The 26,954-nt window shown below is 43.0% G+C and overlaps 1 protein-coding gene across 3 annotated transcripts in view; it reads left to right on the top strand.

Annotated features, from left to right (window-relative positions):
• llgl2 (LLGL2, scribble cell polarity complex component) overlaps positions 1-19,936 on the top strand; it is a 34,771-nt gene extending 14,835 nt beyond the window's left edge. Inside the window, exons 3-27 of one of the 3 annotated variants that reach the window (XM_022766022.1) lie at positions 536-633; positions 2,741-2,822; positions 2,936-3,051; positions 3,382-3,540; positions 5,144-5,306; positions 5,412-5,544; positions 5,623-5,677; positions 5,851-6,005; positions 7,262-7,473; positions 8,328-8,395; positions 8,492-8,645; positions 9,015-9,119; positions 9,949-10,044; positions 10,242-10,438; positions 12,018-12,165; positions 12,250-12,397; positions 12,489-12,605; positions 12,717-12,883; positions 13,390-13,654; positions 14,795-14,945; positions 15,054-15,082; positions 15,289-15,336; positions 15,683-15,725; positions 17,589-17,650; positions 17,741-19,936. In XM_022766022.1, coding sequence (XP_022621743.1) covers positions 536-633; positions 2,741-2,822; positions 2,936-3,051; positions 3,382-3,540; positions 5,144-5,306; positions 5,412-5,544; positions 5,623-5,677; positions 5,851-6,005; positions 7,262-7,473; positions 8,328-8,395; positions 8,492-8,645; positions 9,015-9,119; positions 9,949-10,044; positions 10,242-10,438; positions 12,018-12,165; positions 12,250-12,397; positions 12,489-12,605; positions 12,717-12,883; positions 13,390-13,654; positions 14,795-14,945; positions 15,054-15,082; positions 15,289-15,336; positions 15,683-15,725; positions 17,589-17,628 — 2,949 coding nt within the window. In that variant the 3' untranslated portion in view covers positions 17,629-17,650; positions 17,741-19,936. Of the gene's footprint in view, positions 1-535; positions 634-2,740; positions 2,823-2,935; positions 3,052-3,381; positions 3,541-5,143; positions 5,307-5,411; positions 5,545-5,622; positions 5,678-5,850; positions 6,006-7,261; positions 7,474-8,327; positions 8,396-8,491; positions 8,646-9,014; positions 9,120-9,948; positions 10,045-10,241; positions 10,439-12,017; positions 12,398-12,488; positions 12,606-12,716; positions 12,884-13,389; positions 13,655-14,794; positions 14,946-15,053; positions 15,083-15,288; positions 15,337-15,682; positions 15,726-17,588; positions 17,651-17,740 lie in introns of all 3 variants that reach the window. The other 2 variants (XM_022766020.1, XM_022766021.1) reach the window with 2 other exon arrangements.
• The last annotated feature ends 7,018 nt before the right edge of the window (positions 19,937-26,954 follow it).

The following is a 26,954-nucleotide window of genomic DNA, read 5'->3' as shown; positions in this document are numbered from 1 at the left end:
GTTGGAGGACCACGCCAATGCACACATGCTTCAAACAGGAAACTGCCCTTGTTTACTCTTCACCAAGCGGTCAACAGCCTGGTGGAGCAGACAGGTACTGATATACAAACTGGTGATTAAGTAGATGTGGGAGTGGAAATCAGGCTTGTGCACGTGCGCAGAGTTTCACAGCAATTCAAGTTTGTAAAACAGAACCTCTACATATTTCTGTCTTTGTGCAGACAGATGATTTAATGAATCTGGCCCCTGGAGAATATTAAACATTCAGCAGTGAGGAGTGAAAGGAACCGGCTTGAGTAAAAACGTCAGTAGGTCAATAAAAAGTGCCAATGTAGCATCACAGGAATAAAGGTATTCATTTAACGGACAGAGTAGGTCAGCAACAGGATTCATATTTCTGTCCACCTTGTCATTGTTATCTGCAGCATGTTTGGTTCCATTGTCTCTGCTGTTACAGCTTGCTCTCAACTCCCCCCCCCCCCCCCCCCCCCCCCCCCCCCCTGTCTGTCCACTCTCTCTCTCTCTCCCTCTTCAGACAGTGGAGCATGGTTTCCCCCACCAGCCCAGCGCTCTGGGCTACAGTCCCTCCCTGCAGCTGCTGGCCATCGGCAACCGCTCCGGGGCCATCAAACTGTATCCTTCACTGTACCTGTGAGTAAATAACTGTCAGGGTGGAATCTGAGCGTCGTGTTTGAACTTGAGGAAGGCAGCGCTAATGAACGGCTGTGACGCAGCCAAATCCTCATCTGCAGTTCACGTTGGCACCTGGTTAAGGTATTTCATTTTCCCACGCGTTGCTCAACGCCACCCGGCATTCTCAGACAGTGGAGTCTGTGTTGCCGTAGCCCTTTTTTTTTTTTAAACAATTATACTCATTGACAGTGCAGTGGAGCCAGTCGGTGCACTCTCCCCATTGACACAGAGAGACACACTGGTTTGGATAACCACGGTAGCTTCTCTCATTAGGATAATCCTTTCATCCAATGCAATTGACTGTTCCCTGGATAAATAGAAATCTGTGAATGAATATGAGTCAACAGAGCAGCTTCTGTTCGTTGTGTGTAGCACACACATCATTTGATAATGTGACGCTTTAATCGATCTCCACAGGGACATTGTTGTTTCCCCACAATGAGGTCAGGATCAGATGCTGCAGCAGCTGGAGCAGCTTCAGTGGTTTGCTCATCGACACTTGAGCATCATGGGAAATCGACTTTCATATCTCATGTTGACAGACAGACTTTATTTTTAATCAGACTTTACTGCTGAAAACATTTAGACTTCCCTGCCTACTGACCAGTCAGCACGCTGGAAAAATTGTCATCATCCCAACAGGAAGTAAATAAGAGCACTGAGGTTACAATAAATGACAAATAATAAAGAACAACAGACTTTTTGACTTAACATGATGAAGATCACGTTAAAAATATAAATGTTTTTATAAAACCATTTGTTAAAACAAGGATCTTAACTGTTACCACACTAACAGTAGGAAAATATCTAATTGCTCACCCTAAAATTACTATTTAAATTGAAATTTCTATTAGTTAAACTCATTAGTGGTCTATGTAGTTCTAAATAAGATTTGGTTGTATAAAGTAAAATAATAAACTTATATTGTTTGCACATGAATAGAATAAGAAGTTGGCTTGAATATAAAGCTGACCTGTTAAGTTCAAATTAAAAGAGCTATTTGTAAGTTTTGTTACTGCTACATAGCTAACGTTCAGACATTGAGTTCAGAATCAAGTTTCATTCCTTTACTCCCCCACAGCTGTCTCCAGAGGTTGAAACAAACGACAATGTTAATTCTTCTCTTTATCAAGTCTTTTCTTCTACTGAAGTTAGCATGCTAACCAGCTAGCCCTGTCTTGTCACTTTCTGTTAGCGACTTACTATAGCCTTCAATCTGCCCTGAAGACATAGACGTAGACGTAGTATAACCTCTTTTCATGTAAACGCGACAATGGCTGAAGCTCTTGTAAAGCGTGAATCACCAACACCTGCTCCCAGAAAAAACGAGAATATTTACAAATGGTCCCTTCAATGAAGCTTTTACATTAGTGGTACAGACACCAGAATTCAGAGATTGTGTTGTTAAGCCTGTTTTATTCTTTGCTTTTTGGCCGACTCATAAAAATCTGTCAGTTGAAACAGTTGAAATCATTCACCTGCTCAAACTTTCACTTAATGCTGTACTGGCTGTCACTACTACCAGGACTATATATAACACAACTCTTGTAATTTTGATTTTTAAATAAAAACAATTAATCATCAGCCTGCTAATAACCAATCAGCTCGCTGGAAAAAAGAGTAAAATTACCTGTTTCCATAATAATTCTTTCAGAGATAGAAGAAACATTTTTGCACCATATGTTCACTCTGGGATTAAAACAATGGTTCAGATGAACAGACAGTAACTAACAGTTTATTGTAAGGAAAAGCATATATTGTGCTAAGTTAGGTTTGTGCAGGAATTCAACCCTTTCTTTTGTTTATATTTTCCTAGGCTCCTGTCTACCAGGTGTACATTAGATAACACTTTAACAGTTTAACAATGAATGAGCTGAAAGTAAACTATGTCATGAGACAAACAAACCTGAGCCAGCTGATAACATAGTTAGTGTAAGAGAGACGTGCTAAACTGGCTTTGTGATCCAGACCCCTGGTGTCTTTATCACTTGTTCCGTGTGTGACTGAGTCTAATCACAAATCCAGTCTGTCCTTGACCAGTGGTCAGGTACGGAGCTCCAGGTGTGGAGTTCATGGGTCTACACGATGAGAACGCTGCCGTCACACAGGTGCACTTCCTCCCCCACCAGGTACAGTGAAAGCATCAACACACAGCACACTGCCTGAAGAAGCCTGACCTGTTTATCATAGAGCAATAAGAAAATGTGTTCCCTGCCAACCACGTCTTGTGGCTCATGTTTAGGTTGAACTGGTGACTTTGCTGGATGACAACAGTCTGCACATGTGGACTTTAAGAGCCCACAAGGGACTGTCAGAGCTTCTGGAGATAGGACGCTTCATGCTCACGGGACCACCTGGGTAAAATCCACACACTCAGACATTTCCCTCTTTCTTGACCCTTTTCTACTGCAGGTACTTTTATTTAAGAGCTTGGGAATTGCCCTACATTTCAGCCAAAGGATACTAGTTTTTGTTTCTGGGCTGTAGTTTCTGCCCCCCCAAAACTCCCTGATCTTCAGGAGGTACTTTCCACAACAGCAACGACGAGGTGCTTCGTACAACAGCAAATACTGGCTGTTGCTTATGTTGGTAGAGTTTTAGTTCTTGGTGCTCCTTAGTTTTTAGAATTATTTAGTCAAAACGGCAAATCCATCACTGTACTCACCTCCCTCCTCGTCTCCTGCTCAGTGCTCCCCCAAGTGTGACCAGAGTGACGGCAGTGCTGGCCCACTCCTCAGGGGAGCTGCTGCTGTTGGGGACAGAGGGAGGACATGTCTTCATCGTTGAAGTCCCCGGGTTCAGAGAGCTGGAGGAGAGGAACATTAGTCTGGACCAAGTCGCCAGCAGGTTAGAAAACACAGCACATCAACACACTGCACATCATTTGTAGTTTTGATTTTACTTCATCAAAACTCATTTTGAAAATGAGGCTGAGTTACAGACGCACAGTGGCATAACTGCTGCTAAATCATCACTGTGCGTTTTTATATTTGTGATGAAGATCATTTTGTGCAGATTTGCTCACATTTCACAAAGATTATAGTTAAAAATGTGAGTGTGTGACTGAGGTTGTCGGTCCATCCTTGTGTTGGTGCTAAGGATACACCAGGAGCCAATAAGAGACAAGAAGTGTAGAAATCAAACCCTACACTTACATGTTGCCACAGTACAGCAGCTGCTGGTGTCAGAGTGGTGTGCAGAGCAGAACACAGCATCAAGCTGCAGTCTGTCTCTTTGTGCTGAACCACATATTTTTCCAGTCTAGTATGTGAGCATTTAATTACAGTGTTTCTGGTATCACAGCCGTGAGCAGTTAATGACAATAGGCTGCAAATCAACTGCATTTAGAGCAGAGCATTTATTATTACCGTGTGTGTGTGTGTGTGTGTGTGTGTGTGTGTGTGTGTGTGTGTGTGTGTGTGTGTGTGTGTGTGTGTGTGAGATCCCGCTGGTTCACCAGATTGCATTTGTGTGAAATAGGTTATTCATCACAGTAATTGAACAGAACATGTTGATGTGTATTATGTGTAACAGGTCCTTTTATAAAACACAAACTTGAATTTGCAGGATGTGGAGGAGCCTCCAGATCATCTGCCTTTCTTTAAATCATTGTACACAGACAACACAGATTTCTTTACTACTCACTGTTGTGATGCTCTCAGTGCTGCAAATCTACTGAACTACCCCTGAACCAGATAATGGCATCACTTCCTCTGCTGCCATCCAGTGTGATCATTATTCCTCCGCGCTGGCGGCGGTTCGGAGCCGGAGGCATATTGTTTTCAGGTTGTCGGTCCATCTCATTCTCATGCACATGGTATCTCAGTGTCACTTTGACAGAACTTCTTCAAATTTTGCACAAACGTTCACCTGGACTCAAGGAAGAACTAGTTTAGATTTTGGTGGTCAAAGGTCACGGTGACCTCACAAATCACTCAAGACTTCACACAATAATTATGACAAAATTCCACATGAATGGTTCATATTTTATATGACTGGATAAACGGGGATGTAACCTGAAACTAGTCCGAGTGGAGGAGGAGGAAGTCTAACTTGTATTACTGAGCTGTGGCCAGGATGGTCAGGATGGGATGTTTAGGCTTTTTACAGTTTGTTCAGTTAAATTCTGTCTTTAAATAGTTTCTACATCAAGACAGAGATTTACAACCAGGAGCACAAAAACAACACAAGCTTACACTGATACTCTAATGATGCTTTTTGGTATCAGAGTCTCTGATGTTATCTTCCCTGTATTTCACATGGATTTGCCATAAACAATGTAAATGTGTACTGATGGTTCAGACTAAACACACAGAAAACAACACATCAGTCTGTCATCAACACACAGTGGCTCTGCCTCCCATCCCTCTGCAGATCAATAATGAGGTTGATGTTTTGCCTCCAGACTCATTCCTCCCTTCCCCCTGTGTTTACCCTCCCTCTCCGCCAGTGTACCAGATGACTACATTGGCCGCAGAAACCTAGAACACGTAGAAGCCTTACAGGAGAACCCAGTCAACCCAAACCAGGTTGTTATCGGCTATGGACGAGGTCTCATGGTCATCTGGGATCTGGAGAAACAGTGTGCCATCCAGCACATCCCTGCCACACAGGTAACAGGCCTGTCACCTGAGTGGAATCATGTGTAAAACTCTTGCCTATAACCAGGGTGCTTAATGTTGACAGTTGCATTGTGTATTTTCCTAATGTAACCATAGCAACTGGAGAGCGTGTGGTGGACAGAGGACGGGAGCTACATTCTCAGTTCTCACAGTGACGGGAGTTACTGTCGATGGATGGTGGGAGCGGAGGATGTGAACGAGGAGGAGGAGAAGTCAGACATTCCCTACGGTGAGGAGAAAAGGCTTCTTTACTGTCAGACATGAAATGTGTTTTTATGGCGGCTGACGGCGGCTCGTCTCATTGCAGGACATTTCCCCTGCAAGGCCATTTCTAAAATAGTTCAGCTGCCAACAGAAGAAGGGTGAGTTCACTTTACTCAGATTAATAAGTGACATTTTTTTTTTTACATTTCTTCCCCTTCCATTGTTACACATTAATCTCAGAGCAAACTGGACTGAACTTGAACCTCTGTGTCTTTGCGTGTGTGTGTGTGTCTGTCTGTCTGTCTGTGTGTGTGTGTGTGTGTGTGTGTAGACCTCCATTCCTGCTGTTCAGTGGCGGCATGCCAAGGGCCAGTTATGGCGACAGACACTGTATCACAGTGATCCACAGTAAAACACAGGTGGCTCTGGACTTCACCTCCAGGATCATCGACTTCTTCGCCATCAGAGACGGACCGCAGCACACAGGCAGGCGACACACACCAATACAACAGCTGATATGCGGCAAACACATTCATTGCGCAGTTATAGAACTGCTTGTATAATCTATAGTTAATCTCCACCCAAAACCAAACTGCTTTGATTCTGAATTTTAGTAGCTGAACATGGGAAATGTATTTCCAAACAAAGAACGTTTTCTTCTATTTTTTTGTTTTTAGAAAATAAGTGGAATTACGTGCATTTCAGTAACCTGTGCTTTCTGGAATAATCTGATCTTTTTTCAACAGTTTATACAATTAAACTTGTACAAACTTGTACAAAACTGTTTGTGTAAACAAGGTATGAGATCAGAGAAGCCTGGTTCCTCCAATTTTATACCCCATTAATACTTGGCAATAACATGCGATTCGTATCTGGATGTTATCTGTGAAGTAAAATCTCATGCAGGTGTAAATGCAAATGGAACGCATTGCAAGTGGAATGTGAAAGCATTGTGGTCCAGATGGTGTCTGGCTTGCATTGACCACATATGGAGGTGTAAGAGCTATCTGTGTAGCATGACCACGACCACATTCTCGAGAAACATACCATGTAGTCACACACAGCAGTGTTTCCTGTTTTTAATATATATTCAAAAATTAGATTTCTGACCTGCTCTTGGTACAGACTGAAATGTGTCCATGTATCAGAACCTGTCTGGTACTGAAAGCTGGCGTTGAAGATTTACACTCCTCTTCACTGATTCTTCGAGCGGTCAGATCATATAGCTGATTTTCAACTGTATTTTATTTATTCAAAGTTCATGTGTTGTTACTTGTATTTTTGCAGCATTTACCATTTAAGGCCGGATTCTTTTGTTATATAAAGTGTTTTTACTAAAGGGCCGCTCCACCTGTTTGAACCTTTATGGAGTTCTAACACTAAATCTCTGGAGCACTCCTTCAACAACTGTTTTATTTTCAGTCAGGTGTCATTGCAGCACTACTATCAAAAGACTAGCCCCCATGACTTGTATGTGAACACAATGTGCGCATGATTTCCTGGTGTAACCTGATTTCTACCAGCGACCCGGCTTATTGTGTGCATGTAAACCTACTGACTGAACTGCCGCTATTGTCCTGCGGAGTGTGTAAACAGCCTGAAGTCATGCGTCATGATCTGTGCATGGACCATGCAGCTGTGTTTGCAATGCGAAATGTCATAACAGACATTTAGTTTGTGCTCACCTTTGGTGTTGCTTTTGTGTGTAACTACTGTTTCCACTCTGCTCTGTTCATGTGCAGGAGACCCCAGTGCGCTGGTGGTCCTGGTGGAGGAGGAGCTGGTAGTGATTGACCTGCAGACAGAGGGGTGGCCGGTCATTCAGACACCGTACCTGGTTCCCCTCCACAGCTCGGCCATCACCTGCTCCCACCACATCTCCGCCATCCCCCTCAAACTGTGGGAGAGGGTCATCGCTGCCGGAGACCTGCAGAACACACACTACTCAAAAAAGGTTGGGGCAGAAGTCAAAGTGTTCTGTTGCAAAATAATAGAGGAGTTTGCTGTAAAGCTCCAATTTAAAAAAAGAATTTGTAAGTAGCTTCTCTGTTTAATGTTGTTCATCATTTGTGATTTGGAGTTGCTATTATTATTACAAGGTGTTTCAAAATAAACATTTGAAACTAACTTTATTGAAAGTAAGTTATTTCAAACGTTGAGTAAAACTGAAACTGAAATTGTTTTACATTTTATTGAATGTCTGACAGAAGACTTGTTTTTGTTTGCACGTTGGCTTCACTAGGATGTGGTTGATGCTGCAAATGTAGTTTATAATGTATTTGATAATTTGGTGAGCAAGTCCAGAATCTGACTTGCCTCAAATAATAGTAAATCTTCTTCAGCCATAAGTTAATGATGATAGAAGCGTCTCACACTTCCATGTCAGTAAATGTAAAATTGACCTCAGTAGAAATGGATTTTGTTCTCCATCAGCCTGTTTAACACCGTGTCACAGTGACAGTACAACCAAAGGTATAAAGAAATCCACATTATGATTGGCTAACAAACAGCCGGTGCTTTTGTACCTTTTTAAAGCTACAATAATGTCAAACAGGGAACACATTCCAAATGAAGCTGAAATTGTAAAGTACATTGGGCCGACAGCTACAATATAATGGTAACACTGCTGAGAAACATCTGCATGGAAAAAAAAAACAAACTATGTGACTGTAAAGAATCTCCTGCAGAGCTGTTAATCATATATGGTATGCAGCATTCTGACTGTGGACACACTGCTTCATTTCTGGCTGGACAGTTGGCATTAAGTCGTATTATTGTTAAACTTTCATTTCCCCTCTCTCCACGCAGCCATGGCCAATCACAGGAGGCCAGAACCTGGCCGCAGACCCTCCACAGAGAGACCTGCTGCTCACAGGGTCAGTGCAGCTGAACCTTAAAAATATCTAACAGAACATTTCTGTGACAGACTGTTAATCATTTTAACAATATTGTGTGTGTGTGTGTGTTTGTAGGCACGAGGATGGGACAGTGTGTTTCTGGGATGCCTCAGGAGTCTGTCTGTATCCCATGTACAAGCTGAGCACAGCTGGAGTGTTCCACACTGACGCCGACCCCAACGACAACATGAACCAAGGAACCGAAGGAGAGTGGCCGCCGTTCAGAAAGGTGTGTGTGTTTGTGATACAGACGATCCAAAATGAATGAAAACACCCAAACTCTACAAAACTGCAGTGGAGAAGCCTGTGAAAACAGTCTTCTGTGTTTCTGGAGGAGCTTTGTCAAGTGTGAGAAAATATCCTCTTATCAGTTATAGAAGATCAGAACAGCCGCAATCAAGTTGCACCATGGGAAAGTTAGGATTCAATGTTTTTGGAGCTTGACTTCTTCCCAGGACTAAAAGTCAAGATTTACCAGCTTCTATTGATCTGTCTTTTTTTTTTTTTTTTTCCAATCTGTCTTTGCAAACTCCTCAACTTCATGGTTGTGAAATGCTGGTTTTCTGCTAAATTAAATTTTTCATCATGTGTCGTCCAGGTCGGCTGTTTTGACCCGTACAGCGACGACCCGAGGCTCGGCATTCAGAAGATCCACCTTTGTAAATACAGTGGTTACCTGACTGTGGCTGGCACAGCTGGACAGGTGAGATGATGGTTAATCGTTTGTCGACATTGGATAACAATAATAAGTAAATAAGTCATTTAAAAAAAACTAAATGACATATATGCACACACACACACACACACACACTACTGGTCAAAACTTTTAGAACACCTGCATTTTCTGTTACTGAAAACACTGTAATGCCTCAGTGTTTGAAATTTAAGCACAGAACAAATTAATAACAAAGATTTTTTTAAGTGTGTTGCACTTACACTGAAATGTCAATCATAACGGAAAAAATGGTGGTGATGTTTTAGGACAAATACATGTGTAATTGTAGGTAATTTCAAGGTGTTCACTCACTCAGTCTTGTGACTTTATAAGCTTGTTTCAGTTAAAGGCCAAGTTCTCTCTGAAGTTGAGGTAAATGGCCACAATTTGGGAATAAGCAAGTAAATTTACACAAATTGATCGTTTCTTTTTAACTTCAGTAGAGTCAGAGAAATATAATAAAGGTTTATATGCCTGACCTTTAAATGAAGTAGAGGGAACTTATATTTCTCTGTTTTTTCCGCCACCCTCTGATATGTGCATGTCCATTGAGGGGTAGTAGAGTATGAAAAATCAGCCTGGTGCAGATTCTGGAGATTTTATTGTCCATAAAAACCCAAACTATGAAGATCTCCAACACAGTAAAACAAACAAAGGCAGAGCTGAGAGGTTGTAGAGATCAGGCGTGGCCAGGACTTTGAATATTGGGCAATAACAATGTCACAGTTCTGTGACTGTATATGTTAAGTCCCACCACACACGCCTGGTTTAATACCAGAGCACTTACTTGTACTGTGTCCTGTGTTCACCTCTGCAGATCCTGGTGCTGGAGCTGAACGACGAGGCAGCAGAGCAGACTGTGGAGGCTAAAGTCGTGGACCTGCTGCAGGGCCAGGAGGGATTCCGCTGGAAGGTAATCAGTGTTGGACTGCCAACACAAATACATTACTCCTCACTGAGCCATTTAACACTCATTCATCACTCCCTGAGAGCTGTGATTTCTCACAGTACTCTTACAATACTTTCCTGATGCACCCCTTGTGTAACGACACAACACAACAACTTTAACAATGACATTTGTTACACTTGCTGTTTTCTTGTTGAAAATAGGGCCACACTCGGCTGGATGTGCGAGAGGAGCCGGTCCTGTTTCCTCCAGGCTTCCAGCCCTTCGCTGTGGTCCAGTGCCAGCCTCCTGCTGTGGTCACCGCCCTCACCCTGCACTCAGAGTGGAAGCTGGTAGCTTTCGGCACCAGCCACGGTTTCGGCCTCTATGACTACCAACAGAAGAACAACGTCCTCATCAAGTAAGGAGACGCAGAGACAGATGACAGATGACAGAGATTTATTGTGTTTGAACTCTGCAGGAATTCTCTGCTCTCTCTCTATACAGACTGGTTTTGAGTGTGTTGATTCATTACTTATCTCCACCCAGCAGACCCAATAGAGCCTGCGTGTTGCAAGTTTGACCAGAAGATGTTTTCTGTTTGTCCCTTGTGAATCTGTTCAGCTTCCCCAGCCTGTGGGGAACATGTTTGACTCACCATTAGCTGCAGAACCAGACTCTGAATCAACACAGTGTCCTCTTGTGATGCCGGTGTTGACAGTAGCTCTAGTTCTGGTTTTATTTAAAGGGTAGGAAGGTGGTTGGCAAAATGCTTCAGCTAAAGAAAGGCACTTGATGCGGTGCAAACCTCATCCAAGGTCCAACAATCCTTACGTTTGTCCAGCTCAAGATCCAAACATCGCTTCCTGAGAAATTGACAGAATGTTGGGAAAAAAAAATGTCATGCATGTTGAGAAAAGTGATTCAAAAATTCTGGATCCGCACCAAAATTTACTTTAATTATTCCCTGACCCACACCCCATCCCTCCATCACGTCTGGGGCAAATCAGTTCAGGATTTTTTTTGTGTAATCCTGCTGACAAACAAACAAACAAACAAACAACTGGTGAACACACTGCTGTTGACCTCCTTGACGGTGGTAGCTGTCCATCATCATCTCCTGTGATCTCTCTGATGTCTCTACAAGTCAGAACAAGTCATCCCCAGTAAAACTAACCAGAAACAACTGAACACAGGAAGTGAAACAAAAACACAGATTTTTGAGTTCTGTCTTCTCGCAGAGAACTGTATTTTCCTTCAACACCACATAATTGCAGTTTTTAGGCGTTCAGCTCAAGAAGCACAGAAGCATAAATGTCAATGTGCCAGTTTAAAATAGACTATAGAAGTGGCTTTCAGCTTTTTGGCTCATGACCCCTTTTAAACAAAGACATGCCCACTCACAAAACACTGTTTACCTGAGCCCCACAGCCCCAAAACCATTTTATACTTGTGCATTCATAAAGCCCCTTTTACACTGGTCAACAAACCCGCTAACCTGCTCAGGCTTTTGTCGGCAATGTGAAAGGGAATAATTTGCATTCACACACCGGGTCAAATGACTCCGCAGTAGACGCAGGTGTTTATTGGCTCTGGCTCCGATCGGCAGTGATGTAAACACAACACCCGGGTGAACAGTGCTGTTAAACCACCTGCAGCTACACTGTGCTCAGGGATGAAAGAGTGAGCTGCTGCTTCAAAATAAGTTTTAAAAAAAACAATCACTGATTGAAGCGTCTCACCCAGCAGCTCCGACACTTTTACAGGAGCACCGGCCTGGGGATGAGCTACGGATCAGTTTTACCAGTCTGCACGGCGGCTCACTCTCTCCCCCCTGTATCTGTGTGTGTGTGCGCTTACACTGTGTGTGTAAAAGCAGTCGATCACCTTTTTTAGCAGGTTTACCCACATTTAAATATCCTGCTTCTACCTGCTAGTTTTGGTGTCAAAAGGGTAAAACAGTTAAATGAGTATTTCCTGTCTTCCCCTCTGCTCTGTAGGTGCACCCTAAACCCCAGTGACCAGCTTGCCATGGAGGGTCCTCTGTCCAGGGTGAAGAGCATAAAGAAATCCCTCCGACAGTCCTTCAGGAGAATCAGACGCAGCAGAGTCTCGCTGAGGAAACATCACGTCAACAACGCCGCGAAGGTACTCCCATATCCAGCACTAACCCTGTCTCATCATCATGTAGAACAGAGAGAAACCTTCATCACTCTGTTCCCTCTCGAGCAGCTTCAGGATGCGAACGCTCGTCTGGAGGCTGAGCTGGCAGAAATGGAGCTGGCTCCCGTCCAGAGGAAGATCGAGGCTCGCTCCTCAGACGACTCCTTCACCGGTCTCGTGCGGACGCTCTACTTTGCCGACACCTTCCTCTCAGACAGTGAGTTCACCTTCAAACTCTGAATGAAGCCCATAACAAAACTTTCCTTACTTTACAGATTTTTCACACGCGTCTCCTCGTTTTCTCGCAGGTTCACATAACTCACCCTCCCTATGGGCAGGAACAAACGGTGGCTGTGTGTTTGCGTACATGCTCCGCCTTCCTCCTGTGGAGCACAGAGCAGACGAACCTGTCACAGCACAGCCGGGTAAGAAACCGTTTGGGAAGTTTGTGTGTTTCATTGTGGACTGTTCCTCTCATCTCTGTCCTGTTGTAACGTTCCCTCCTCTCCTCTCCGTCTCTGCCCAACTGGATCCAGCTAAGGAGATCCAGCTGATGCACCGGGCTCCTGTTGTTGGTATAGTGGTGCTGGACGGTCACGGCGCTCCTCTCCCCGAGCCCCTGGAGGTGGCTCACGACCTGGCTCGCTCCCCTGACATGCAGGGATCACACCACCTCCTAGTCATATCTGAGGAGCAGTTTAAGGTCAGACTCTCACTCTCACTCTCACTCTCACTCTCACTCTCACTCTCTCTCTCTCTCTCACTCTCACTCTCTCAGTCTCTCTCACTCACTCACACAAAAACACACACTCTCTAACCGACTTACCTCCAATATAATGAAATATATTTTGGTAGAAATGTATTTTTAATATCATGATAGATACTTTGGTGATTATCTTTTGGGATCATTTACCAGAACAAATTCTAATGCAGCGTTTCAACTTAAGGAGGCAGGTAGGTTCAGGTTGTCTACAGTAGAATCAAAAGAAACTCCAATATACATTATATTTATTCAAATGTGTGAGGATCTTGATGATATAATTGAGGACTTAGGAAAACATTTTATTATGAGAATTTTAATTTGTGATCCAAGAGAGGATTTATAAAAAATTACACTTCATTTAGAGCAGATTTCTGTCACATTGTAAAGGAGTTTTCTCACACACACACACACACACTGATCAGCTGACTCTGTTGTTGTGTGCTCAGGTTTTCACCCTGCCTAAGGTCAGCGCTAAGATGAAGCTGAAGCTGACGGCCGTGGACGGCTCCAGAGTACGGAGGGTGGGCGTCGCCTGGTTCGGCAGCAGTCGGTCGGAGGACTACGGCGAAAGTGGCCTCGTGGTTCTGACCAATCAGGGCGACGTCCACGTGGTGTCGCTGCCTGCGGTCAAGATGCAGGTTCAGTACCCCTGCATCCGCCGAGAGGACGTGAGCGGCATCGCCTCCTGTGTCTTCACCAAGCACGGCCAGGGTAAAGACACGCCAACTCGCACATCTGTACCTCTTTACTCGGTGTTAAATTCATTTCCTAGCCTTCAGTCGTTACCGCAGCAACTACATGCTGAACTCTAGCATCTACATCTAACCTAAACTTAATCCTCAAACAGCTCTTTGAAGAAGTGAGGACCAAACATTATATATTGACAAAAAAAAAGTCAGATTTCTCCTCAAATATTTATGTACGAGAGACACACACAGGCCCTCACCCTCACCCTCTGGTTTCACTGTGGCAAACTGGCACTAACGCCATATGAAACCTCGACTGTGTTTTCTCATCATGCACAGAAACATCTGTGAGAAACAGCTGGAGGACAAGTCTGTTCCTGTGTTGTCTGGAGGCCGTACACAGGCACCATAATATTGTGCTGATACTACATGATAAAGATATTAAGCTCATGTATGTTACTATGTGAGTTCAATTTAAACAGTATTGATAACAAAGGTATAAAATATACCAGCAAATCAAATATATTGATGCTGGAAGTTACTTGCAGGAATGTTGTACAGATGATGATGATGATGATGATGATGATGATGATGATGATGATGATGATGATTAGTAATTTTTTTATTTTAATTTTTTTTATAATATGGCACTTGTTGTTTCCCAACAGCTTACTATTTAATTTTGAACAGAGTCCAGCTGAATGATATGAATGTTGTCTCTCATATAGCACCTTTCAACGGGTTGAATGAGTCTCCTAATGAGATACTGAGACAGCAGAAACATTTTCTTATTCTCAGCTAATGAACTGAGAGTTTGTCCTGTGCGTGCGTGCGTGCGTGCGTGCGTGCGTGCGTGCGTGCGTGCGTGTGTGTTGACCTCTGTTAAACTGATTAGAGTATTGATGTCAGCAGCTGAGATGGAAAGTAGTGGGGACAAATCACATAGTGTTGTTTGCACACACCACACACACTGCTGTGAAACGAGAGGCCTTAAATGATCTTTGCCCAGTACAGGCTAGTTGCTGTAATCCTGTCTAAACAAGAAGAATACAGAGTGTTTTTAAATGAGTTGTTCTTCCTAAAAGGAAAAGTTTGTCATGTTTTTACCAAATGATCTTTGGCTTTTGATTGCACCTGTCAGAAACCTCCTGTCGTCTTCCTTCAGGCTTCTACTTGATCTCTCCCTCTGAGTTTGAACGGTTCTCCTTGTCCACCCGCTTCGTGGTGGAGCCTCGCTGTCTGGTCGAGGTTCCTCGTCATCCAGGCACCTCCAACCAACGCAGGCCACTGCGAGATGGAGCTTCATCTGCTCATGGGTACACACAAACACACACACACACACACACTGAGTTTTATTTATCTTACTGTGGAAAGTTTTATTTTCTCACAGCACTCATGAGTCTCTCTCTTCTCTGTCCTCGTAGAAATTCCAGACAGGACAGCGAGGACGCAGGTAAGGTGTCTTTCAGAAGCTCGGCATCATACTCAAACATGCATGTGCCATTGGCTGAGGGAACACTACACGTCCAGATGTAGTGTTCTGTTTGATGTTGGTCAAATCTGTGCTTGTGCTAATGTGCTGTCTGTCTGTTTTTACACACATCTTGTTTGTGGCTGACTGTACTGACGTGACCTTTGCCTGCTGCCCGTGTGTTCCAGAAAGCGCAGCTAGACGTGTTATGGAGCATGCTTTGCTGAATGATGAGAGTGAGTACTCGGAGACAGAGACAGAGGAGAGAATGTATTAAACATATGAAGTAAACATATGTTACTGTATTTGATGCCTTCAGTGTGGTTGTATTTGCACCATGTGCTGCCTCTCCTAACTGTTTCGTCAGCTTCCTGCTCCCGTTGTCATCAGACAAAACCCACATCAGCAAGTTGGCAACTACAGCAATGATTACCAAACATCATCCCATCTCCTCATGCATGATTTGTTACAACGTCCTTTTGAACGCAGCCAGCTGTGTCCTGATGTGACTCAACAGTGGCTGCAGGTCTCATGAAGTGTTAGACCACTGGTTAGTTACAGCGATGTTGTGTTTTCTTACAGAAGTGCTGCAGGAGATCCAGAAGTCACTAGAAGGTGATCAGACGTAAGTATCAGCCACAGGTGATACAAACACTGTTTTGAGTTCATTTTAATTCTAAAGACGAGCTCCACTGACATTTTCTTCATTTCAATCCAAAAGGCTGATGGGAACAGGAAACGTTTAATACTGGGGATAATTATTTGACTGAAAATAGTAACTCAAGCTTCACTTACCAGCTTTTGCCAGGTTTTAAATTGATAGTTGGGGTTATTTGACGTGGGGTTGTGTGAGGTACTTATCTACAGTCAGTGTGTTACCTGCAGTAGATTCAGATCAGCTTCCAGTCTAGAGAAGCAGCAGGAGCTCCGGTACAGAAGCTGAGTGATGAGCTGCTGTGGACACGGTCATCTGCAAAAATGTGTTTTAGCCACTTAAAAAAATGTCCACAGAAAAAAGCTGGAGTGTAGCTTTATTTTGAATATTTTCTGTGCTTTATCTTGTTGTGAAACAGCGCTTTCCCAGAACTACAGTTTGTGAACAGCTGAACTAGTGTATTACTGGGCACACTGTATTACTGCACAGATCAGCTGTTTTGAGTCAGACAGAGCAAAGCGTAGGTGCACTTGTGCGTAGGAATACAGTTGTTTAACAGTTGAGAAAATTTAGTTCTGAAGGAAAGGGCTGTTTGACAGCAAGATAAAGTGCTGGAAATATTCAAAATAAAGCTACACTTCAGCTGATGTTAGTTGAGTGGCTAAAACACATTTTTGCAGATGACCCTGTCCCCAGCAGCTCATCACTCAGCTGCTGCACCGGAGCTCCTGCTGCTTCTCTAAACTGGCAGCTGATCTGAATCTACTGCAGGTAACACACTGACTGTAGATAAGTACCTCACACAACCCCACGTCATATAACCCCAACTATCACTTTAAGCTGTATCATGCCTCACTTGTCACCACCAGCAGTTATGGAACTTTGGTCATGTGATAAGAGGTGGTTGGGGTGGGGATATAATCGGCCTACTGAGCTTGGAAAGCTCCTGAAAAGTTCCCAATGGACCTTGAGTGAACATTTTGTTTGTCTACTGTTGCCAAGGTCAAGATTTAACTTTTACACACTATTAAACATGAAAAGATTTAAATTTTCTGTTAATTCTAATGGGAAGTAGTAACGGGAAAAGATTCTTATGTTGGATTTTGGCCTGAACAATATGTACAAGCCATGAAATTTTATTTAGGAGAACTCCATGATTGTACATGACTCCCACTTCCTCCCCAAAATCCATTTTGGTCAAACTCTTAATTTAAATGCTAACGTTGATACAGTCCATCCTTCTTAAAGCTGTGACCAGTGCTCAGAATTCTCACCAGCCATCAGTTCTACAGAGCTTTTAGTGTTTTAGCTCATTGTTTTGGTTTTTCATCATTAACCTAATTTCCAACAGCAGCTGTTTTCAATAGGAAATCACCTATGAAGTTGATTATAACTTAATCAGGTGATATCATGTCAGAGTGGCTTTACAGCTTGTTCTGCTGCCCCCAAGTGGCCAAAAATAATTCACAAGAATATAGACAGAACAGCACATCAAGAACAAAACAACCAAATACAAAAAATACTGGAGTCCTCTGGAAGTATTTCAATATTCATACGACTATTTAATTGGGTATTCAGTCAGTCTCTGTTGTGTCTCATAATAAACTGACAGTTTTTCCCAGTTCTTTTTAAATGTATATAAAAAGTAACCTAGTCGTCAAAATCAGGACTTTTTGACGTTAATGATATTTACAATCCTTCAAATTGTAATGTACGATCACTCACACATGAGGTGTAGACAGGGTGTAGTTCAGATAGAAACATTTTGGTCAAACTCTAACTGAAAGGTGGATGTACCCAGTCCAGCTGTAACCAGTCGTGTGTTCTCCTCAGGTCATTCCTGGAGAATAATGTGAAGAGTGCTGTAGCTTGAGAGACGCTGCTCGACAGTGGAGGTGAGAGGTCACACATACACATACTGCTGTGACAGTTTTTGGACACACACTCACGTCAGTCGTTCCGTCTTCTGTCGTGTCTCCTCACAGACAACTGACTTGTCGATGTGTATGAAGCGTTCTGCAGTCCTGTAGCCATAACCACTACTGTCCCCTGGCCCCTCTCCTCACTGACTGACCTCCCCACTGACTCTGAGCTCACCTCGGCCCCTCGTACAGAGACACCTAAGGGCTCTCAGCGGGAGTGCGCTCGGAGCACCGCGAAGCTGTTCTGAAGACTAGCAGCGCAGACGGAGGTTGAAGGAAGAGACACCACCTGTGCCTAAAGACCACACACTGTACACGCGTCATCACAGCATGGTCACAGCCATTTAACCCAAAGCTACATGAAGTACATTCCTGACATGTGACCACTGCCACAACTCATCGATGCCAGCGTCGAACCAGCATCTCACATCGGCCACAGACGCCACTTGTCGAAGTCGTTTGACTCACACAGCGACCACGCCTACGTCATCCTGCGAGGCTTCATCACCGCCAGTCTTTGTCCGCTCTGCTGTGCATCTCACTGGCCTTCATCCCCCCACGTGGACGTACAGCTGGAAGGACTGGGAGGGGTGATCTGAATAATGAAGATGAAAATATTTTGTAGCTGAATTTTATGTGATTTGTGCCTGTTTTTATTTGAACTTCAGATTTTCTATGGAGGCCCATTTCTGCCAGGAAAAGGAAAAAAATCAGATGGAAAGTTAGGCATGATTAAAATTATTTATTATTTTCTAAACTCATGGTGAGTCACAATTATGAGATATTAGATAAAAAACAAGACACTCAGGCAAACATCTGAGATATTAAAACCAAATTATGATAAACTAAAAAATTGACTTTGAAATGCCTAAGGAATTATTTTTAAGCGTGAGCAAGTCACACTTATGAGATCCTAAGTTAAAATCAACTTTATTCAAGACAAAATTAATTGATTAATTAATTACTTTTTTTTTTTTTTTACATGGTAAGTCAGTATTTATTTTGTCATAATTTTCAGTAATTGTCAGTTTTTACTTGCTTATGTCAATTTTGATGTAGAATTGCAATTTTTACTTTCGTGATTATCTTTTATTGAATCATATTTTTACCCAAAAGTTAGTTCTACTCGAGATGTAAGTTTTACTTGGTATCTCATAATTTTGTGTCACATGATCTTTTTTACCGGAGTAATAATTTTGATTTAGCATCTCTACCTTTGATCCAGCGTCATAATTTGTTCCCAAATCATAATTTTGGCATCAACAGCTTATTACTTAGTACCTCCATTGTTTTGCCTATTTAAATATCATACTTAATAGTTCACCAAGTTTGACTAGTTAATATCATTTTGAGTCAATTGAAAAGTTACTATCTCATAGTCTTGGCTTTTTTAAGTCAAAACTTTGACTAAGTGAGAGTTTTTATTTTTGACATTCCTTCCATTTCATCTTTTTCTTTTTCCTTTTTTTTTTGGCATAAATTAGCTTCTATGCTTTTCAGATAAACTGTCAAGGGAAGATGTTTTTAATGACGACCCAGAAGAGAAAAAAAATTTACATTGTTTTATGTATGTTGAATCAAACTGTTATTTTTTATTTTATTTTTCAGTCATAATTAACTGAATTAGTAATAGCATTATTGTATTGCACCACTGTATCCTGCTAACACAGGCCTCTCCCCTCCCATCCACTTTTATACCATGATAAGATAACTGGCCATAGGTACTTCTCCACTACTGCGGCGCTCACAATGCTGTACTGTTATTTTGGAGAGGGGGGCAGGTTTCTATGGGGGAGTTCTTTTTCAATTATTTTTATGTAAACCATTTTTTTTTATGCCAGCAATGAATAATGTAATTTAGGAATGTAATTGTAAGCTATTGTAGTGAAATGTTTTTAATATATACAGTATATATGTGCCCACTGTACCTGTGGGCCTGTTGTAACTGGGGTTGGCTGCTATTTAGATCATACAAGGAAATATTTTGGTACTGTGTCTCAGAATGCTGGGTATTTTAGCATCAACCTAGAATATATTTTTGTAGTGACTCGATTAAGAATCCAATTTTTTTTTTTTTTTTTTGATTTGTAACTTCACACTACAGTTTCTTGTGGATAATTATTATTACATGTCTTTTCCCAAGAATGGATGCGTCTCTTTATTTTTCTTAGTACACTCGCACATCTTCACTCTGTAACTGATATTTTTCCACATCATTCATCTACAAAGAAATGTGTATGAATGAGTTAAACATTTAGACTCCCGACCCATCATTTTCATAAGATTATATTCCAAAACTCAGTGTTTCTGTTTTTTATTTTTTTGGGCGGGGGGTTTTCTCTTCCCCTAAAAGCCAGACTATAATCTTGGTCTTTGTGAGCCGCAGCAGCCGGGCCACCTCTGACGAAGTGGATAAAGGAGGGATCAGTTGTCATACATGCACAGCCAAGAGTTCTGATCATCCATTATGGAATGAGGCGCTTTGTCCACTAATTGCCTCGAGCCACGGTGGTGGCTTCACTGCAACCTGAGCTCTGTAAGGACCTGGCCGGAGGCCGGGCCGGCGAACAGACGCAGCTCTCTCAGAGGATGACCCTGCAAGATGAGTCATCGTCATTTGCAACCTGAAGACGTTAAATGAGCTATGAAACGGTGGCTGGGTTCCCGCGACTATTGAGCTTCAATTTGCTTCTCTGGGGTTGCCAACCAAATTTTTATCTCAGGCTACAGCTCAATAAGTTAAGAGCACAGATGATAAGGGCCTGTCCTTCAGGTAACAGCTGTGGAAACTAGAAAAAGATTATAAATTGAGACTGAGCAGTCAGAAAGTAGCAGCAGTAGTAGTGTTGTCTCTGAAAAGAGAAAACAATGTCTGAGTGCTGACTTGAATCTTAATGTGTGCTTACAAAAATGTTCTATCTTTTATTTCAACTCATGAAAAATGGCAGCAAAAACAAGTGTTGCATTTATATTTTTGTTCCGTTAATATACAGTATATAACTGCACAGGATGCTCCACGTTCCTCATTTTAAAGCTTCTGATATTTCCTCTCTAAAACAACACAGAACCTAAAATTACAACTTCATTCTCGACTTTGACTTTTTTTCCTGAAATATTAGGATTTTCTTCTCAAAACTACGACTTATATTCTTGTAATATTAGGATTTTTTTTCTTGTAAAATTATTACTTTATTCTCATTAAGACATTTTCTTGCAAAATTACAACTTCATTCCTGTAATATTATGACTTTTTTCTTGAAATATTATGATTGTATTCTCAAAATGACTTTATTCTCAATGTGGCCCTAATACTCCATTGTAGAAAGACAGCATTTACACCTCATAGTCGTTGCAATGTTTCAAATTCTGACTCTTGGAGTGCGGAGCCAAAACAAGAACAGAGGTGTCTCTGTCCACATACTTATGGCCTGCTCTGATACACTCACTATAGAAATGAGGACAGTGCAGCATTCCAGCACACACTGACAGAATGAGTCTCTCTCCGTCTCTCTCCTCCATCAGCACCTATTGTTGCTCACTCCCAGCAGCACCTCTCACCTTTCCTCCCAGGCATTCACCAGCTGGCCATACGAACAGCGGCACAGCTCCGTGACCTCCCACATAAAGCTGAATTATTCAAATGACACTTTTGTGTTTGTGTGTATGTGCGTGCCGTTGTACACTAACTCACCCTTATCAATGAGTTCAGTGTGTGTATGCATAAAACGCACTAAACGTTTGTTGGGGGGGGGGGTGTGTGTGTGTGTGTTGCATTTGTGGCTTCCTGTATGAAGTAGGTGGGTGGGATATTGGTGTGTAACTGCCCCTCACTTCTCCTCCTTTGAGCATGTGTGCGTGTTTGTATCAGTGACACCAGCTCTTGAGGACAAGCGGCAGCACTTTGCAGCCCCCCCAGCCATGCCCGGGTTCACCTGAGAAGCCTGGTAAGGTATATTACACTGAAATGAGCTCTCACTGCTTTCCCCCCAGGGTGCACAGGCTACACATTTACGCAGATCTAAAGATAGCCTTTCACTGCCGTTAGATTTAGCCTGTAGATAAAAGCTGTTGTTTTTTGCTGCAAAGGGAGAAGGGGAGTCAAGATTAATAGCCACTTTGCATGAATTTTGATTCCTTGCACTTTTTCTTTGTTTGAATAAGTTGATTTATTGTAAAGTTTGTCTTAATGGAGATTCAGTGCAGCTGTTAAACTCAGCCTTGCAAAGACTGTTAGAAAATAAAGTCATTTGTGGCTGAACTAGGTCTGAAATCAGGGACTTAAAGTGTGAAACCTGGTCTAAATGCTGATGGATTGGATAGGACTTGCTTTCATTGAGTTTGACAGACATGTTAGCCAAGCTGCAGCCCTTAATGGCTCATTTTATTGAATGACTAACTTATCTTCCAAAGTGTGTTGTTGATGGATTTAAATTTTCTAATGTTTGATGACTAAAATCTGCACAATGTGATTCCATTTTCTGTGTTTTAAACGACAAAATAAATACAGTTTATATGGTTTTGTTATTCTGTAGGTAATTTAACATCTGACGAATTAACTGTCATGTCACCGGTCAAGTCCCAAGGTAGAACAAGTGCAACAAAGAAGAGGGCAGAGACTGTCAAAAAAGGAAATCAACAGAAAAATGTGAGACAGAATGGTTCCAAGGCGTCTCAGCCTCTCTCTGAAGTACCCAATGGGAAACAAAAGGGAAGAGGTGATGTGAGGAATAATAAAAAGAATGAAGTAAGTGGTATATCACAACTACAACATGAGAAACATAGTAAGGGGGGTGTAAACAAGACCACCAAGCTCAAATGTCCACCTAAAGCGCTCACTACAAAACCAGGGAGAATCAACAACAAGCTCCCCGCCAAGAGAAATGACAAAGAAACAGAGAGTGAGGAAGAGGAGGAATCAGAGAGCACTGCAGGAGGCTCAGATGATGCGACTGAAGAGGAAACTAGTAACGATGAGAAGGAGGAGGACCGGGGCAGTTATGAGACGCAGGGGAGTGCGCAGAGCAGTGAGGAGGAGGCTGAGGCATCCGATACTCAAAGAGATACCCAACAGACCGAGCAAGCAACCGAGGAATCAGACAAAGAGTCTTCAGAGGAATCCAAATCCAGGAGTGACTCTGAGGTTGAACCAGTCGCATCCATTGCAGAAGAAGAGGAAACCGATAAGGAAGTTGAAGAATCTGAGGCTGTCACCAGCGAGGGGGGTGAAGACAATGAGTTAACCCGAGGGGACACATCTGAAAAGCCAACAGCTGACCGTAGAAGACGCAGACTGCCTCAAAGTCCGTCAAAGCCTGCACAGTCGGCGAAATACAAGATGTTTAAAAAAACAAAGGCAGATAAGCAGGCTGAGAAGGAAGAAAAACAGAGGGCCAAATCAGAAAAGAAAAGGTTAGAAAAGGAAGCCAAACAAAAAGCCAAGGAACAAAAAAAGAACAAAAAAAAGCCACAGAAAGAGGACAAACCCGGTTCCGCAACAGAGGAGATTCAATCAGTTAAAGGTCTGTCCCTCAACAAGGCTGACACAGCAAAAGACACGACCCAGTCATCGAACAAAATAAAAAATAGCAACAAGAAAGATGCTCCTGTCGAAGCTGATTCAGAAGAGGGAGAAGAGGAGGATGAACCAACAGTGTCCAAAGCCATCAAAGGCCAAAACCGAATAATGCTTCTTAAAGCCAAAGGTAAAGATCTCAAAGCCATTCTGGAGCCCGAAGAGGAGCGGGATGCTGGAAGTGTCGTGAAAGGGCGGCCACAGAGCATGCTTTTGGGGAAGATCAAGGTGGCATCTCTCCGAGACAAAGGAAATAAGATGTTAGCAAAGCCTGAGGAGGAAACATCAGCAAGTGAGGCCATCGATGGAGGGTCCGGCAAACCCAAGGAAGGTTTGATAGCACGGAGAAAAGGTATGGGAACTCTTCACCGAGTGTCTGGTTGGATTCAGAAGAAAAAACCGAGGGGGTTAAACTTTAGAAAGAAGCTTTCTGCTTGGACTAAAGCCATTGGTGTCTCCCGCTGGCTCTCCCTTCGAGCCATAAAACAGAAACAAGGCACCAGAAAATCCAAAGGAAATATTCTCAAACACAGGATGGCTATGAGAGTTGCCAGTAAAACCAGCCTGGCCAGTAGGAAAAAAGAGAGTTCCTCTGAGGATAAGACAGCTAAAGAGAAAGGCAGCATCCAGGGAAAGGCAGGGGAGGGAGTGGAAGAAGCAGCCCCAGCTGGAGAGAAAGAGGTAGAGGCCAAATATGCTGTGGTACTCCCCAGGATGAGCAAACTGGGCAAGGTAAAGACAGTCACAGCACTGCCGGCAGCTCCTGGACCTTCCACTCCATCAAGTACCACTGAATCACAAGGAGAACCCACTCCCTCAGAGCCCAAACCCCCAAAACCAGGTGCCAGGCTTGTACTCCCTGTCAAACCAGATCTCAGCCTCCTGAAGTCGATCAAGAAGCCCTTGCCAGGAGGGTTAACATCAGGCGGGAATGTGGCAGAGAGGGTCCTTGGGTCCAGTGGTACACCAGAAGGATCACTGAACCCTGAGGACAGAGACAGGAGAGCTCCCCTTAATCAAAATGGAGTCAGTGTGCTACAGGCTGCAAGAGGGAAGCTAGACCCCTCCCAGATCAAGCTGACCAAGATGTCCTTGTCAGGGGGAATGATAGGTGGTGGACTGACTCGGGCCAAAGGACCAGAGCCAGAGAGAGAGCCTGCACCTGGGTCAACCACTCAGGCTTTTCCAAATGGCGAGGGAAATGCAGTGATGTCAGGTGTTTGGTCCTTGTATGAAGAGGAGGCAGACAGGGAAGTAGCCCAGCTGATGGGTGTGGGTGGTATATATACTACCACCCAACCAGAGGTGCACTGGGCTGGGAACCAACGGATGAGTGGAGACCCTCAGGTATGTGTCACATTTTGGTGGCAGTCTCTCTAGTTTTTCATAGCTGTGGCAAAAAATGTGTTAAATTAGGGGGTCGACTTATTCTTTTAAAACCAATCATCTGTCTTTGCTGTGTTTGGTTCAGGACTGGCTGCGTGCTGAGAACTTGTTGCCCCACCAGACAGTGGAGAAGCTAAACAAATGGTCAGTCTATGACAATGGGGGCCAGGTCAGGAGTGTTTCTGCCAACAATGGAAGGGGCCCCTGGGAGTCCGAAGACCCCACCCAGGAGATGTTGGAGAGTCGACTTGTCAGCACACAGGTATCGATACTGTGAGCTCCCTTGGTCTATAAAATAGAAGAAAAAACATCCTGCCATATTTATTCACCACAAACAACCAAAGTTTTGACAGTGGAGACATAATTTGTTGCTAGCTACCAATGTATGCACTGGCTACAGGGAATTATAGTTCTTTATTTTCCTCCATATCCCTCTACTTGTAGTTCTTGTCTCTCTATTCAACATTCACAAATTAAAGCCTCAAAGACACATCTTTGCTTTGTTTCACACCACCTGGATTAAATTCACGCACCACCTTGTGTTCAGAGTATATCCTCTTGGGAGTGTGAATGTGCTCAGCAAATTTCAACAGAAATTGCCAAGATTATCAGAAATGATCAAACATCAAAGATGATTATATGATCAGATATTTTCTTGTGCGCAGCTGACAAGAAAATAATTGTGATTCATCCTCCGGGGCCATGAAAGCAAATTTCTTGAAAATCTTACATTTTTGCATCATGGTGTCTCAACGCATTCAAAATTGAAATATATTGTCCTCCATGTGTGGAGTACACTTCATGGCAATCTGAATCAATTTATTTACTTTACAGTCCTAAAATGTTCTGATCTTCATCTAAGTCAGAAGTGTAGAGAATACAATGTGCGTAAGCTAATAACACACAATTACAATCTTTCATGTCTTTATTGAACACAGCCATTAAGGTCTGGCCTCTGACTGGACCACTGCAGAAGGTGGATTTTCTTTGTCTGAAGTCATTGTGTAGTAGATTTACTTTAATGTTTAGGGTCATTGTCCTGCTGCATCACTCAGCTTCTCCTGAGCTTCAGCAGGTGGACAGACTCCCTGACATTATTCTGTAGGGTTCCTTCATAAACTTGAGAATGAATTTTTCCCCTGATGATGTGGAGCTGTCAAATCAGTCCCAGATCACGATGCTCCCTCCACCCTGCTTCACCTTTGGGAGGATGACGTTGGGATGTAGAATGCAGAGCCCTTTTTACACCAAACATAGTGCTGAGGGGTTTTCCCAAACAATTTAACCTTAGACTCATCAGTCCACAAAACCTTTCCCCAGTGGTGTCGTGGAGAGTCACGCTGCTCTTTATAAACTTCATGGGCACAACAAGGTTTTTTTTTCCCTCCATGGACACCATGCACCATGCAAACATGCACCATGATGTGTGTGTGGTGGACTCATGAACAGAGATGTTACCCAGCCCAAGTGATTCCTTTAAGCCAGGTTTGATATCTGATGTTTGGCTGTGTGTTATAACGTTCTGCCAGATGCTAGGAAACAACTGACTGCAGCTCCCTCTAAAAAACGTCCTGTCCCCAAATATCAACATCATGTATCTTCTTTTATCTAACAATTTTCCCTGCACACCTACATGTGTTTTCAGTTTTTCTGGTGAATTAAGGTTGAAGTTTGGTCTTATGCTGAAATTATGTGGCATCATCAAACTTCATGAACCAGTAACAGTGATAAAGGTGTAACCTTACCCATACCTACAGTCCTCAAAGGCCTCATGAGGTAAAAAAAAAATCAAAAACACCTGTGTGGATGGACAACGTGTGGGTAATTTAAAGGATTAGTTGTCCTGATTGTTGTATTTGGATGTATGTTTGGAAAGGAGAGATCTTAGCATTGAGCTGATGGTTGTACTAGACCCGTGCAGTCCCCGTTTTTGGTGGCCTGACCCTGGCTTGAGCTGTCCCCAGAAATGTCCCTGTTTAACTGTGAACTAAAGACAGACTGGACAGAAAGACGGGCCGCAGAGCGGACAGGCAGGCGTCTAGCGCTGTGCCTGTTTTGGCCAACAGAGGGGGCTAGCTGCTAGCTGTAGCAGCTTCACAAATGAAACTAAAACCAGAAAAATAAAGTTACTGAACAGTTACTAAAGGCACTTAACAGTTGAAATGTGGAGAATTTATTTCAGCTAGCGATGTGTAGCATGTCAATATGACAAAAGTTTAAGCATTTATATCTTCATGCGTGGCCAGTTTAAAGCTATGCTTTGCACAAGCTTTAAACTGGCCACCAGTAACCAGGTCAGTTTTAAGAGGCTCATTCCCC

This window comes from Seriola dumerili, unplaced genomic scaffold, assembly GCF_002260705.1.
Source record: "Seriola dumerili isolate Sdu_G_001 unplaced genomic scaffold, Sdu_1.0 BDQW01000807.1, whole genome shotgun sequence".
In the NCBI taxonomy this organism is placed as follows: Eukaryota; Metazoa; Chordata; class Actinopteri; order Carangiformes; family Carangidae; genus Seriola; species Seriola dumerili.
This window is presented reverse-complemented; position numbering and strand designations above follow the sequence as displayed.